The 16,628-nt window shown below is 42.0% G+C and overlaps 2 protein-coding genes across 4 annotated transcripts; one reads left to right on the plus strand and one right to left on the minus strand.

The window, feature by feature from the left end:
* Positions 1–1,209: 1,209 nt before the first annotated feature.
* Positions 1,210–13,415, minus strand: LOC116321614 (BEN domain-containing protein 4). 3 transcript variants are annotated; one of them, XM_039620406.1, is made up of 7 exons: positions 13,328–13,415; positions 11,291–12,058; positions 6,695–7,297; positions 5,749–5,900; positions 5,622–5,648; positions 5,275–5,515; positions 1,210–3,213 (listed from the first exon to the last, which is right to left on the minus strand). In XM_039620406.1, exons 2-7 carry the CDS (start codon positions 11,751–11,753, stop codon positions 2,981–2,983), a joined length of 1,719 nt encoding a protein of 572 aa, XP_039476340.1. In that variant the 5' UTR covers positions 11,754–12,058; positions 13,328–13,415; the 3' UTR covers positions 1,210–2,980. The 3 variants fall into 3 exon arrangements, with proteins under 3 accessions (XP_039476340.1, XP_039476338.1, XP_039476341.1); XM_039620404.1 differs by lacking the exon at positions 13,328–13,415 and adding an exon at positions 12,848–13,039; XM_039620407.1 differs by lacking the exon at positions 13,328–13,415 and adding an exon at positions 12,423–12,534 and having other exon boundaries at positions 5,809–5,900.
* An 11-nt stretch (positions 13,416–13,426) lies between these two features.
* On the plus strand, positions 13,427–16,289 carry shisa3 (shisa family member 3). Its single transcript, XM_031741487.2, has 2 exons — positions 13,427–13,734; positions 15,092–16,289. The coding sequence occupies exons 1-2, from the start codon at positions 13,464–13,466 to the stop codon at positions 15,688–15,690; spliced, it is 870 nt and encodes a 289-aa protein (XP_031597347.1). The 5' UTR covers positions 13,427–13,463; the 3' UTR covers positions 15,691–16,289.
* Positions 16,290–16,628: the final 339 nt, after the last annotated feature.

The raw sequence follows: 16,628 nt of genomic DNA on the forward strand, positions 1-16,628 counted from the left end.
ATAAATCATTGAATCACAAATGACTGATTTAATTATTAACATATAGGCTGTTTAACAATAGCCAAATGTTAGGGACTGTCCAAGGAGGTGCCATATATATTTGTATGTTTGTTTTTTTTGCCTCCTTGCTGAGTAAGTCTGAAGTTTATGAACTTCAGCGTCCCCCACCTTAGGAAAGGATCATATTTTAATTTGACAGCAAAGAAATTTAATTTATATCCACAAAACATGAATGTTATGATATATCTGGTGTAATAAGATGATATGAAGTCACCTGGCAAACACCTAAACCGACTAAAAGGATATTTCTGTCATACAGAAAATGACAGCTGACGTGGTTCCCTAGATTTTCACCTGACTTTGGAAATATTAACTGCCCACCCCTGCCTTCGTTCCCTATGTAATTAATCACACATTGGTTTTGCTGTGCACAAACACACAATCCATCCTATCATCCTCTCTTTTTCTTCAGATTAACTATGATAATGTTTTTCAGCTTACCAAGAATACTCTATTGTGCACATGCACTGTTTGTTTTAAAGAGGGTGAGTCAGAGCGACTCCCTTTCAGCCAAATAATTTTCATGAAGTCCCTGAAGTTTTGTATTTCTGTAGTATCACCCAGAGGATTTTGTGGCTTTGTTAAATATTTCCATTTTATAAGACTTCTATTTCATCCCTCATCTGAATCATGCACTTTTTCTTCTACTACACATATATTACAGCTAATTACACTGCCATTTCATAAAATGAAGATATAAATTATGATGTAGTGTTATAGCTTAAGGAGTGGGACAGTAACAGGTGTTTCTATTATTCATTCAGTCTTTTTTTAACAAGTAAAAAGCAGCTGGTTTATTATTAGTTATGTGGTAGTCATTTACATTTGTTAACAACAGCTGTATTTATCAATGAAAAAAACTATTTATCAATGATAGATCTATGATTGGCAGAACATAAGAAGTTAATACTGAAGATGAATGCTCTTAGTCTCATTCTTTGGTGCTTTGGTACAGTGAAATGACCTGTGAATGGATTCAATGTATAATGTTTGCTTTTCTTGCCAAGATCCCATCCTGCACAAAAGCCCGTCTTTGGCAAGTCACCTGTACATACAGTATTAATCTAGCAGATGGATCACTATATTAGAAAATGGATTTGACAAACTTTAATGTCACAAAGATAATACTTTTTCATAGATAGATAGGATTCAGGTATTATTTTATTTATTATAAATAAAAAACAACAGAAACTATATCTGTAAAAACCCAACTGATGTTTCACAGTGTTGATAACAGCCACTTTGAGGGTAAAGGAGTAAATACAAACCAACGCTCACATTCAGAACAGCAACACAACAACAGAATCCGACTGGTTTAAGGTTTCTGTGGCACTTTTCTACTTGGCTTTTTAAAGAGGGAGACGTGGTATTTCAAAGACACCTCACACAATAACTGTACTTTATATTACACATTTACACAGCACTGTCAACTTGGCGGACTGACCTAAGAAATCTGGTACATTCAAACGTAGAAAACAGTGTTGTGAGGTGAAGTCAACGAGCGTCAAATAAGCACAAAAGAATAAAAATGGTTGAATCCTGCACGTGGACTTCTCACTTTAGGATTGCCTTGCCTACAGTAAGACACTTAAAGGTGCAAATTGGAGAAGTTGCAGGAAAACGATGAAGTGATCAAATTTTTTCCATTTGGATTGACGTTTAAAGAAACTTTAGACCGACACACAAACGAAACACATTACAGGATTTCTGACACACATCTTTAACACTTTACACTGTGGTGGTCTCCAAACGAGTTTAAGGCATTATTATATGGCAGCTGCCTTAAACCAAATGTCTTGATCAGTCCCGACATGAAATGCTTTCTTTGAGTACGGCAACACTGTAATAAGGGAACGCTCGCGAAATACCGTAAATTCTCTTTTAGCTGAACTCCAAATTTTCAGAATGCAAAGGAAAAAACATTCATGCAAATAAAAAGAAACAGTCTATTAGCATTTCCCAGGCTTCCATTTTTCCCTTAAATCTGCAATTTTTGTTTTATTACAAGTTTATTATGTGGAAAAAACATCAGTATTATATTGCTGCTACACAGTAATTCAAACAAGAAACGTCATGTATCCTTTGCAGATGTGAGGAATTCTTACAAGCCAAAAATGGAAGTTGGGTCAAAACCAAACGGACTTTTTAATTTTAGCAATTTCCAATATAACCTTTGATTAATTTGCAATATTCTTCCTAACATGAAGATTAGGAGCAACGCAGCATTGATTGAAACATTTTCCAGCCAAAGGAGGCTGAATTTAAAGACATTTCACAAACTTTTTTCTTTTTAAATGCACTTTTCCTTCCATTAAGTAAAACTTGATGCATCAGGATCAGTTTAAATGAGGGAAAAATAAAGAGATTCAAAGTGCAAAACTACAAACAACAAAACATGATTTTCTCAGAGGCACTCCTGTTGAAGGGCTGCAAGTAAAGGTGCTTCACCAGTGACAAAAAATATATATTAAGTGCTACTTTCCATGGTAAAGTTTATAAGTGGTGTCAATGGTACATAGTATAAGTCTCTAACTGGGTCATTAACATAAATAACTTCCATATGAACTCTAAATACGCATGTAGATTGTAAAAAACAACTAAAAACAAAGAAAAAAAAAAAATCAGCCTCCTTTCCACTGGCAGTGATGTAACTGCTCAAACTATAAAAAAGGACCATATGGAAGACTCAAACTGTTCAATTTAAAACCCTCAAGAGTCCAATTTTCACTAAACAAAGGGTTTAGGTATAAAAATGGGGAAAACTATAAAACTATTTGAAAAGGAGGACTGTATTCTAAATGTTAAACGTCTTCTGGAATGTTTTCTTCACTGTGTAAAGTGACAGGATAAGGTCAGAGTTTTGGGATATGTTGTTGTACAGCTACATTTCAGGCATTTGTCTTTAATTTCTCCTTCAACTTCAATCCGACTGACCGTTCTGGCAGCTTTTTAAATACAGTTCGTCCTGTGAAAGATGTCCGTCAAAGCCGTCCATGTACAGGCTGCTGGTGCTGCTGCCGCTGCTGCCCAAAAAGGTGCCGACCGCTCGGCCCTGACGAGCGTGACCGACGGCATCGCTGAACACTTTGTTGATTTGCTCCTCCGAGGGCATCCACCAGTCTGGGTTTGAGGCACAGTGCATCCGGATAAACTCTGGGAAGATTAGGAATTTAAGAAATTAAAAAACATTTTTTTTGGTCTGTATCTTTCGACTTATTTGAGCTACCTTACTAAGACAGGACGTACTAAATAGAGGACATCCTAGGCTCACTGGGTGGGGTTTGGGTGGCCTCTTTTAGCTCCAAAGAGGCAGGAAATAACCAAAAATGTTCAATGGGGAGATAATTCTTGATCTTTTGATATCTTGAATGAAAATCTGATTAAATGATGATCGACTGATGTCGACTTACAATTGAAAACTGTGACGTTGAGTTCCTCAGGGATCTGTTTTAGGACCACTGAAGTTCATTTTGTACATGAATAATATGGATAAAATTAGAAGAACAAACAACAAACAACAGTATTTACAGATAACAACAAGCTAATGTGCTGTGGTAATGACTTGGAACAACTTCAGAATGTAAAAATTAATTAAATAAATTAAAAATCTGGGTTGATAATAACAAATTAATATTTAACTTAAGTAAAACTAAATATATGATACTTGGAAATTACTGGATCTATAGCAGTGAGATAATTATGATATATAAATTCAATAATATTGAATTTAAAAATTATAATTCAAATTAAATTTCCATGGGTGATAATAAATATTAAACTATGCTGGAAGCCACATATCAACTATATTAAAAAATAAAATACATTATAATAAATTACATTAGTTTTAATACTATACAAGAGTAAAACAGAACAAAAAAAAAACCTTATTATAGACTTCTGCTATGAGGATGGATTGGATTGGTAAACAAGTCGTATAGTCTTATAAATATTTACACCATCATGAGTTTGTTTCTCATATCCAGAGATGTATTTTGTTTTGCACTTTTTATTGAAACTGACTGTCTGTCTATTTAATAACATTTTTAGACCCAAGCCACTGCATTGAATTTTAAATGGGTAAAAATGCCCACTTTCTCCAATTAGTCTATGCACAAATAACCAAAAAGACAAAAAAAAAAGTGTTTTAAGTTTCTTTTTTGCAAACTTACTAAAAGCATAAACTGAAATCTTTCATTTACAAGTAGTCTGACTCTTTGCTGTGGCTCTCTAAGATGAGCAGATGCATTCAGTTTATTAGAATCCCTTCCACCATACACAGTACCACACACAGCTGTATAGATTTCAACTCAGTGTTCAAAAGTCTATTTTGACTAAATGGATATAGCATTGTTGTGCTTCACTGCTGTCACATAAAATTTTGTATACAGTAATAAATGAGTAAGCAGAAAATTCAAATTTCGAAATTCTCCAACAGTTGCTCGTTTAGTCCTCACAGCTTTGAGCTTTCACCGACGAAATTCAAGGATGTTTTTTCAGGTGGAAATCTAATTAAAAAAGGCAATGGCTTAAGGGGCTAATTAACCTTGATTGGAGTCCATATGTGGCAAAATGAATGGATGGGACACAGTTTAGGAAAAGCAAACCCATGTGTATAAGGTTCCACCATTCACACTGCCACAAGGCAAACATGAGGACAAGGGCACTTTTATCCATTAAAACTAAATCCAGAGCAAAATGTGAGGGGATCTGAATACTGTCTGGATGTATGTAAGATGTAAATAGCAACGCACATAAACTTTCCTGGTTTTGCCTAGCAACAGGAGTTAAGACAACTTTAATTTAAGCTGCTATAATCTAAATCACATGACCACAAACCCCATATGTGTCAGATCTTAGACTGTAGATAGCTGCTGCTGCTTTTAAGGTCTGTCAGTGGTTTAAAGAAGTGGAGCACTCTAATGAGAATGCCACTTATGGCAATCAAGCAACACTAATGCCATATTTTATAATTAAAATATTAATATAAGAATCATACAACTGTGTCAATAAAGGTCTTAGGATATTTCACACACTTGATTCAAACCTTATGAGTGAAGCAATTTGTAAAAAGACTTTTTGAGCGAATAGACCCATAAATAGAAACTGACCACAACCGAACGAGGCAACACATCTTCTGTATTTAAACAGTAATAACCTGTAATGTTTTCCTCCTATTCAAAATACGTTTTTAACTATAATGTTTTTTAGTTTTACCTCTGAGGCAGCTGACTTTAACAGGGTTGAGCGGTCGTCTTTCCAGGCCTGCCTCTCCTGAGTGGACTGACCGCTTCCTTTTGCCTAAACCACAGGAGAACTTGAGCTCATCTGTGGTGAAGACATAGCGAATCAGATAGCGCAGCAGCCGTCTGCCATCTTTCTTAGAGGAGTTGACAGCTTCGTCCCACTGCTTATTCGTGATGAAGAGCGGATAGTTCTCCAGGAGCTGTTTACTGCCCTGTGAGGAGGAAGAGGAGGAGGAAAAAAAAACTAAAGATGTTGCTTTGCCTGACATTTCTATCATGCAGTTAAAAACAAAAAAAACAAGAAGTTAAAACACAAACCTCAAAGACTGTTTGCCGCTCTTCTTCCTGTATAGACAGAGCTTTTAATTTCACATCACTTACATTCACAGTTATCAGCATGAAGACATTTCTAATGCACTGTTGACCTGATGTGATATTTTCCCACCTTAAGATATGCTACTGATGACATCTGCTGTGAATAATGAAGAGGGGGCTGCTTCCTCACCTCTGTGAGCTGCTCCTCTGGCATCGGCTGGGCCAGCTGGTTGTGGAACTCGAGAACAGTCTTGAAGTAGTCAAGAACATTTTGACAGGGAACTGTGTAAAAACAAGCGAACGTTACCATAAATAGAAGCCCAGTGTCAAAATCCCAGCAAAGCAAAGAAACAACCCATCTGCTGCATTTAAACACTGATACCCTGCTATGTTTTCTTCCTTTTTAACAGATCTTTACAACCTAATGTTTCGCGATCAGACACTGTACACAGAATTTTATGTGCAGTTTAAAATAAGTTGTTTTAGTGCAAACTAGGCTAGTGTGACAACAGGGAGCTCAGAATGCTTTGGGGAGAGCAGACAAGTTAACAGAAATAGATGCTTTGAACACACTTTTTTGAAACTGTGGGATGCATTTAGATTGCAAAAGCACGAGGAAGAAAATGAATGAAGCACTTCCTAATAATTTGTTGATCTCACACGCACATTTTGTGCTCAGTATTTTTCACAGGTGAAAACAAACACTCATATAAACGCTGTAAGAAAGATGACACGTATGGATTTGACTACATGGACTTGAATTTAAATGTTTATATTAGAATCCAACTTTTGATTCAGCTTTCCTTCCAGTGATGATGTCAACACAAATGTTATGCATGTCACGTGTATATGAGTAGATAAGGGTAAAGCAAACCAACTACCCAGAAGCCCTTGATAACAAGCTTTGTAAATAGCACTGATGTGTATCTTCGGTACCGATTTATGCAGTGCACATGAAATCAAAAGTCAGATGGCTGCATATAAAAAAAAAGATTTGTGGGATGAAGAGATCTCCTATCCCCAGTTGAGTGAGGATTAAAGCAGTCATCAATGTGTCCTGGCTGTTATTACCCCACCTGGGATGTTCTCCAACTTGTTGCGGAGCTCCTCGTTCTCCTGCTGCAGAGACAACACCTCCTGCTCCAATTCCAGGCAGCGAGGACAGCAGTTCTCCTCCTCCTCCTCTTCCTCAGGCAGTGTGGACGAGGGGTGGCCGTATGATTCTGATGGAGCAGGGGAGCCCCATCCTCCCAGGTTGTGTCTTGGAGGAGACACTCCTGAGCCAGACTCAGCTGCCGGGCACTGCTCGTCCTCCAGACTGGCAGACAGATGTTGCTGCTGCTGCTGCTGCTGTTGGTGCTGTTGTTGAGGTCCTGAGAGCAGATAGTTCTGTAGGGAGTCTGTGAAGATGCGGAGAACTGCAGAGGTCTGTTGTTGATTCAAATGGCTTTGTTGAGCCTCCTCCTCGGGGTCTGTGGTGGAAGAGCTCTCCTCGGATTTAGACTTCCCCTGTGAGGAGCAATGAAGCCCCCGAGTGTCCCCTGGCCCGTCTTCCAGCTTAATGTTAGAGGTGAAGGAGGAGGAGGAGGAGGATGAGGGCTCCAGGAGACGCCCGTTGTTGAGGAGGCTGAGGACTCGGCTGCACTGCTGGGCGAAGGCATCTAAGATGAGACGGTTCTCTGAAGCAGACAACAGACATTCACATTAGCAGTCAGTCACTGGATTTAAGATGAGCTGCTTGTGTTTGCAGAGTCACTCAAGCAAACATTGCCCTCAAGGTCCATTTATAAGAATCGCTGGAGCTTTTGGCTTTTTTCACATGCTCCCTGCTGACCCACTAACCAATGCAATCAGTTAACACAGACAGATAGTCCCAAAGTGACAGGATTTCAGGACAAGTGAGCAAACTCGACTTACTGCTGAGGATATAGTGATAAGCTCAAAAGCTGCAGACAAGTCCTTGAGGAGTTTGAGGCTTGAAATAATGTCTTTGTTGGCTACTATCTGGCTTTTCCGCTGTGCAGCAGTAATCCTTCAGGAGACACACATGCAAAGTATAGCATATGCCCACCATTCATACCTTAGAGATGAGCACACATTATGACATTTCAGCTCAGAGGCCGTCCTTTCACAGGGAGAATTTTATACTATGGACCACTTCTTTCAGGGAAGGGTCTTTCTCCACACACACACACACACACACACACACACACACACACACACACACACACACACACACACACACACACACACACACACACACACACACACACACACACACACACACACACACACACACACACACACACACACACACACACACACACACACACACACACACACACACACAAGACTTCTGTGTCACATGAGGATTAGGGGATCTTACCAAAGAAAGGACAACTCTAAAAGTCTCTCCCAAATGATAAATATTTTCATTTAGTTGTAGATTTTTTTCTATTTCTCATTACACAATGTCTCTGAATCTTTTTTCCTGTGTCAAACATTGCGTGACGAACCAGTGGACTAAACAGTTTAAGTGCTGCAATTATTAAAACACCTTGAAAAGCTACAACTGTAAAATCCCTCTAAAATGTGAACAATCCAATAATGTCATGTACAGTGTGATATGCAGCATTAGTACTTCTCTTTTTGTACAGAGGCTGACATCAGAGTTTTTTTTATTTTTATTTTTATTTTTTTTTAAAGAAGGGTTTTGTCTGTCCAGGGTAGCACGGTGGCACAGAGGTTAGCACCATCGCTGCTTCCATGGGATTTCTCTGGGCAGTCTGCTTTCTTTCCAGAGACATGCTTGTTTGCTTAACTAGTGATTGCAAATTGAATGTGAGTGTGAACGATTGCCTCTCTCTATGGGTTAGCTCCGTGTTGAACTCGTGACCTGTCCAGGATGTACCTGCATTTTGTTCAAACGTAAAGGAAATTGATGGGTGTTATTTAATTTATGCAGTACCTTAAGTTAAAATCTAAGGTCAAAGTGCAAGGAAAAGCACAGCCAGGACAGTGTAACTTGCAGTGCAAGCACAGATTTCTGTGATTTCACTTGATTTCACTTCTCTCAGTAAGATTTTAAACAAAGCATTATTATGTCTGAGTTTAAGAAGAATCTGATCTTCTTGCACTGTGTGAGACAGATTTGATTACCTCTCCTTATTATAGCGAGGTCTGTGTTCGCTACTTTAAATTTGATGAAAGGGATTGTGGTCTTACATTTTCACTCTGGTGTCACCTATATAGGGTCTGCTTGGGTGCAGGAAAACATAAATGCCTGAAAGACAAACTAGAGGCAGCTGAGTAGATGACATCTAATCTAGAAGGACGGATAAATGTAGAGAAACTGTCTGGTTTGTAAAAGGTCAACTGTCAGACTGGGGATGGTTCTACCTGATGCAATAAGATGAAAATAAGTATATCTATATTTCTTACTTTGCATCTGTGTCTCCTGTGTTCTCTCTCCAAATTGGTGGATCTAACTAATACATCCATAACACTAAGGTGTTTAGAGGGAAATGGTTTTGCTTGCATTGCATAGAAACCTAAAACAGGACAGATGCCTCAGCTAAAGCAACATGCTGTGTTTTTTTCTCTCTAAGTGTTAAGCCCCCTGGTTTAATCTTCAGTTTGGCTTTGTGTTTGTTTTTTTAGCTGAAGTCTTAAACAGCAGAGTAACCAATAACTTCTGCTGACAGATGTCCAAGTTCTGAAATGCAGTGAAGCACGAACCCTCACTTGTAAAGCAAATCAGATTTGAAGTTCTTACTTGATGAAACATACTGTACTTTTCACCAGTGCTGAAACATAACGCTTTAAGCTGCTACGGTTCTGGCAACAATATGAGTGATTGTGTGCATTGGGTTTCTTGGGGGGGGGGTTTGTAGTTTGTACTCTTTCCGCCTCCCTTTACTCTTTGCTCTCTGCCACGTCTTATTGTGGCAAAGTGTTCCATTAGAGTAGCAGACACTTGGCTCCTCTGTTCATGGAAATGTCAGCTTGATTATACCGATTTATTCAGATGTCAATAAACTCTAAAGTCACACTTTCACAAAATGAGCATGGAGCTATTGTCCAGAAACAAGCCTCAGTGGATAGTTTCCCTGGTAGTCTAGGCACGTCTCAATGAGATGATCTCACACACACCTCTATGTAATGATTATGAGTCCACTGGCCTCACACACACACACACACATAAATACACACAGACAAAATGAATTCTAGGCGGCCATTGCTGCGTTCCCACTCGCTCAGACGTGTCTATCAGCCTGGCGCAGATGTGTCGCATTTATTAATATGCGTGCCGTCTCTGTTTACCCGTCGAGATGTATCTGATATCATTCGCCTTCACCGTGCACCCCCGCCCCCACTCTCGTCTCCTTCTCTCACCAATTCCGTGGCACTGCGAGCTGAGAGTCTCATAAAATTTCATTAAAAACAACACGGTCGGCAGAGGGAAAATTTATGAGACCCATTTATTTTAATCACAACTCTTTGGGAGAGGCTTTTCAATGCAATTTGTGTTATTGTGTGCTGAACTGATTGCTGAATCCCAGGCCCTCCGGTGAAAGAAAGGACATCAAGTTTCTTCTTTTTCCGAGCCATAAGAGGAACATTAAGTTGTTTCTGTGGTGTAGATAGAAGCACTTTGATGTGTCATTATCAGCAAGAAATGCATGGCACGCTTTAGCTCTGATTGGACGGTACATCTTGTGTATTATAGGCTGATTCACTAGAGCAGGGAAAACAGAGTTTTATGTGACTGTTTCATTAGTGATATCAGGATCATGTGCATGCCAAAATAGATGCAAACGACAAAGAAACCCAGGTTTCACAGATGCAAGCTGGTTAAAGATAAATGATATCTTAAAAAATAAATATGCACTACCTGATGCACACATTTGCCATTTCACATCTAAGTTAGTTAATACAGGGCTTGCAGTGAGACAGGAGCTCTGGCTGAGCACTTGATTGTCTCCAAAGCAACAATAAGCAGCAGCAAATTGAGTCTTTGCTGCCAGCAGTGATAACGAGATTATTATCTGATTAAGGGATGAGATGTCTAATATTTAATCTTGGTACTGCCAGGGTTAGGTTCATTGCTTTCATCTTAATGCTGGTTCCCATGGACCCGCCCTCCACATGGGGAACACATTTCTTCCTGTGCACCCCTCTAATGAACAGCAGCTGAGAAGAAAATGAGCAGGGAACAATGTGTTTCAACAGGAGACCGAGAGAGCCCTTCTTGCACACACACACACACACACACACACACACATATACATATACATTCGCAAGTAAACACACAGGCGCAGACAATTACCCAGTGTAATTTTTAGCACATGCACACTAGAGATTCAATCATGACTGCTCTCATTACAACAGCAAATCAATCACTGCTGACAGGAGCAAGAAATGCGAACAAAAACATGAGCTCAGGTGATGTGAGACAAACAAAAGACATGTTGGCTTTTTGCCTGCAACACTTAAGTTTATTGACTCTGTAGAAGCTTTGCGCTCATTCATCTAAAAGGCGAACCAAAAGAAAGAGAAACAACTGCTCTAACGTTTCACTAATCTGGGGACACGGAATGTAAAAGTCTCAATATCCTAGACGTTAAGAGAAGTGACTCTCGTGCCACACTCTGCGCAAGTTTAAAACCCACCTGTGCTGATACCGTAGGTGCAGTCCGGAGAAAATCTGGGCTCTGCTCCGCCGCTGCTGGCGTGCCGCTGCTGGCTACCGAGAGATGCCGCCGCTGAGGTGGATGTCGGAACCCTGCTGCTGGGCCTGGTCTCACATGGGAAACGTTGCTGCTGCTGCTGAGTCGTCTGGTGATGCTGCTGGCTGCTGCTGATAGAAACGCCGGTTTGGTGAAGCTGCTGCTGCTGCAGACGCTGTTGCTGATGGTGGTGCGGCTGGAAAGGATGAGGCTGTTCTGGGTGAAAAGTGAAATGATGCCCGTCTCCAAACAGGGGCACCTCGACCACAGCGGACCGGTCAAAGCGCGACTTGCCCGCAGAGCGCTTGCTCTGGAAGGTTTTTAGGGTGCTGTACGGACCCCGCTGCTGTCGGCACATCTTCGGGGCGCACGGCCCTTCATCTGCGGGCTGCATCTCTCCCTCCATACCCCGGCCAGGTGTCACAGCGCGGCGGATGGCTGCGGGTCGGTATCGTAGCGTGCTGGTGTGACAGGCAGCTGATAAGTGAGGGATCAGACCGTCACTGTCTGGCTCGGTTTCCCTCACAAACACTATGTGAAGGGTGGGCTAATTTACTGACAAGTCGCCGCTCCAATCCCCAGTCGGGGGCGCCGATACCGAGACTCCTCCAGAGGGAAATACAGGCGGGACTTGTGCGCCACTGCCTGCCTCCTTTTGTAGCCAACATCCTCAGCGAGAACAACGGGGCGCTGTAGCAGTTAGCCTACAATCTGAAAATTAAAAAAAAAAGAGAGAGAGCGAGAAATAAATAAATAATGTAACAGAATGGAGAAAGGAAGAAAAGGCAGAGGCCATTTTGCTACTGAGCTCAAAGCGCGGGCACAAATGGAAGGAAAAGGTTTCCATACATAACCCAACCTGGGGGCAAAAATCAAACAGTCCAAAAGAGAATATCAAAGTATTCTTTTTTAAAAATTTAAATGGAAAATTACCAACAAATAAAAACGAATGAGTTTGATAAATGAGAATATAAAGAAAGCATTATTGGCCTAATCACTGTCCCTGATTTGACCCTATTGGTTATTACAATAAACAGGTAATCTGAAGGGCACTGCCAGCCGCACACCTACTCACTGAAATCAAAAAAAAGAACAATCACGTGTCTGTGATCATTTCAGTCCCTTCACCTGATGTCCGTCAAAGGCAGGCCAGCAGCTGTCCAACAGCCCACAGGGCTAAAAGTTCGCAGCGCCACGCGGGGGCGCCGCCTCAATACCTTTTAACGGAGGAGATTTTAATAGACGGACCTGTTTTTCTCTGCTTTAACGGAGACTTCTTCTTACTTCTCGCTACTATGAAACAACAGCAGGACGAACATGGCCGGATACAAGTCGTGATAATTATATGTGAGGTGAATGATAAAATAAAAGGCTGGGCAGCTGCTAGAAGCTGTTGGAATAACAATAATTAAAACGATCATCTGTGTGCAGCACTGCAACATAAAATGCACAACCTTAATGATGACGAGCAAAGCTGAATTCAGATATTTCTGTGTTCACCTGTTTTAAAGCACAGCTGTTATGTAAAGTTAGAACACAAGCGTGGCCCAGCTTGTGCGCGGTTTTTGGGCGGCTTATGGGAATGAAAGCATTTAGCGTCACGCTGGGCTCCCTCTGCACCACGTGATCCCCAACGTCCGGTTAATAGAGGTTGCGTGCGCGCTTACCCCCCCCTCCCCTCACCTCACATCCCCAGCCCCAGCCCCAGCCACAAAAACAGCAAAACTGCAGTGAGGTGGGCGCACAACTTCTGCTCACACTTTAACTCACAGGCGCGTTACGGGAGAGGTTGGAGCGAAACTCCAAAGGAAGATGTTCAGCATCAGCTGGTGATTTAAGCCCGTTTGAATGAGAGTAAAGTTCCGTAATGAGATTTTTAAAAGAAACCCGAAGAGGATTCAATTAAGGATTTTTCCCCCCTCTTTGAGCAGCTGCAGGCTGAGAGCGATTCCAGTGCTGGGAAGATGACGGTGACCTAACTTTACATCTTTGGATCCAATCGTTTAGTTCCTTTTTTTGGTCAATTAACACAAATGAAGAGTGTGTAAACTCGGACTGAGGGTGTGAGCTGAAGCCCACAGGACGCAGGGAACGTGAACCCCAGCGGCTCGTCGGGATGGTGCGCCTGTTGAACTGCCTGCTGCTGGGATATCTGACCTGGAATCTCCGGATATCGGATGCTCAGGGAGAGTACTGCCACGGGTGGCTGGACTCGAATGGAAATTATCACGAGGGTTTCCAGTGTCCGGAGGATTTTGACACCATGGACGCCACAGTTTGCTGTGGCTCCTGCGCGCTGCGCTACTGCTGCGCCGCAGCGGACGCACGGCTGGACCAGGGCATCTGCACCAACGACAGGGAGGTGGATAACACCGAGTTTGCAGCGCGTAGGTTCACTGATTTTAAACTAATTTAGGTCCAAGATTGTGGTGTCGATTTCCTCGGGTGTTCGTCATGTGCATAATTTAAGCAAGACCTCAGAAAAATCCAAATTTATTAGAGTTTAATTAGTTGAATGGAGAAAAACACACATGACTAAACTCTCAGTTTACTTTATTTAACCCTGTAGTGTTTAAAAGGTAAACACAGAGACGCCGTGAGAAGGACTTGCCTATTTAAGTTATAGCGGATCCTCCTAGAGAGGTCAGAGGTCAGCTGAACAATTAAGACAGCACAGAGCACTCAGAGGTTCAGTGCCTTTGCTGAAGGACACTAATGCACTCTGAGAGCATTCCCAACAAACTTGATATGAATTTAAAATATGAAATGAGTATAAAATGTGTTTTGTAAGACCTTTTTCCACTGCAGCTTTCTTATATGAAGTTTACATCCTTTGCTGTTTGAAGCACTGATCTGCCTGAGGCTCCAGGTTCCACCTGCTCTTATCCAGCTCCCTTCCCTTCAGTTTCCATCACACTCCAAATTATTATCAGTGCAAAGTGGAAACCTGGACAAGTTTTCGATGACCCACCCCATCAGTCACTCCACTAAAACCTCTTTAAACAAATTCCTGTCAAAAACTTGTAAGCAGAAATTAGTTGGAAATTTGATCAAGCGGCGCAGGTTTGCAGTCCAGGAATGTTTTGAAGAGTCTAACCCTTCTCACACAGACAGGTCTATTATGCTGCCCAGAAATAAAGCACATTAGCTTTGACAGCTCACTAATTTTCAAACTAAAGTAATCACAACATTAGGAGATGGTGAGTCCTTTCTGTGGCTTCTTTATGAGGCGTTTGAGTGTTAGACTGACCTACTGTTGGTCGAGGTTTTATCAGTTTTCTTTAAATTTCCCCAACGGATAAGCTTATAAGCCTTAAACTGAGTGGATCGTGTGCTCACAATTTCCCAGTTTTCCCATTTAAAAATAAACAAACGTGGATTTCTTTGGTGAAAAGGCTTCATGAAGCGTAACCTGAGATGTTTGTGTTTTCAGCAGGAATGTGACTTTTGTTTGTTCGTAACGTTGTGAAGAACTTAAAAGAAATGTCATGATTAGAAATGTTTAGCACAATTTTCCCCTCTATTAACAGCAGCATAGGTCACGATTCTTAGTAACTAGCAAGGTAAGACTTGATTTTAAACTCATAAGGACTATGTAATGCAGTGTTTGCTTTTATGCAAACATTTTGAGGCTGGTTTATGCAAATTTCATAGTAAGCTGATATCATTGATGAAATGTATGATAAATGGTTTAATATTACAGATTTTCTTTTTTTAAATTTGCCTGTGTTTCCTTCCCCACAGAGCCCATTTACATGCCCTTCCTGATGGTAGGGAGCATCTTCATCGCCTTTATCATAGTTGGCTCACTGGTGGCTGTCTACTGCTGCACGTGTCTGAGGCCCAAGCAGCCAACCCAGCAGCCCATTCGCTTCTCTTTGCGCAGCTGCCAGGGGGAAACGATCCCCATGATCCTCACCACGGCTCCCCCAAGCCTGCGAGCCCCATCGCGGCAATCCAGCACGGCCACCACCAGCTCCAGTTCCGCCGGAGGAGGCAGCTCCATGCGAAGGTACTCTCTCGGAGGTCAGGGGCAGCAGCAGCAGCAGCATGGCTGCCTGGTATCAGCCACCGTCTCATCGTCAGCCTCCACTCCCACCCAGACCCCACAGACTCTTCTTCCACCTCCACCTCCCCCTTACACATCTCCACCAGCACCCATGACAGGAGGGATCCAGCACCCGCTGCCTTCATCCCACACCCAGCTGCAGCTCCATCAGCCCCCGATGGCCACTCACTCATCCCAGAACACCAGCTTCCTTCTTCCCCAGCAGTACTTCTTCCCTCTGCAGCCTGACGCCTTCACGGCAACCAAGGGCTTCGCTGACTTTGGACAGAGCTGACAGGGCTCTCAGCAGGGGAAATAGAGGATTACACAATTTTTAGTGGGCAGGATGCGACCTGTCACAGACAGAAACACGCCAGACAAGGCTGGTGCCAGAGAAGCTATGCATGAGGCCCGGCCAAATGGCCGCAGAGCGAGTTGCTGGAGGGTAGGCACAAAGCGTGACAGAGCTGCTGTGGTTGACCAGCATGGCCCGAGGTACTTCCCTGTCTGCAGCACAGGACACATCAGCAGATCTGACACCATTTGTAAAATATATGCACTTTTACTTTGTGAACAGATCTCCATGGTTTCCATTTGTTGATGTTTCAAGATGGAAATGTATCAGCAATCTTCCTTAAAAACAGATGTTGCCGTCACTCAGATTCTGCTAAGCATTAGCAGAGGTATAATAGACTTGGGAAACCAGAAAATTCCTTTTTCTGACAATCGGAAGGACTTGGGAATGAGAGACGTTTTATTTTGGAGGAAATGTTTTGTTATATAAAAGATTTTACAGCTCTTCTGCCCAGATCAGGGTTGTCATATTGATTGCTTAAACTTCAGCAAATAAATGTTGTCTCATAGTAACTTGTGTGCTGTTTGATGTAAAGCTTATTAAGTAACAGTTTTGTCCAGAAAGACGGGGCTTCATCATCATCATCATCACTGAGACAAAAAGGAAACCGGAGAGGTCAGGCCGGCACATCATCTCCCTACCTGTCGCTCATTCTTGCGCCAGACTTCACAGCAGGAATGCAGCGCTGAGATCAGTCATTGTCAGTGCTCAATGAGCATGGCGTGGTCACAGTGTTAAAAACAACTCACCCCAGAAATAGAGGTTTAGGTTGCACCAGCAGGTATGGCAAAACCTCCACAAAGACTGCTCTGTTACCCGGCTACCTGACTGTGAAACAGACTTGGCAACCGGTTTGTCATGAAACCCGAAAGCTGTTC

The sequence above is a fragment of the Oreochromis aureus genome, linkage group 2 (genome assembly GCF_013358895.1).
Source record: "Oreochromis aureus strain Israel breed Guangdong linkage group 2, ZZ_aureus, whole genome shotgun sequence".
NCBI lineage: Eukaryota > Metazoa > Chordata > Actinopteri > Cichliformes > Cichlidae > Oreochromis > Oreochromis aureus.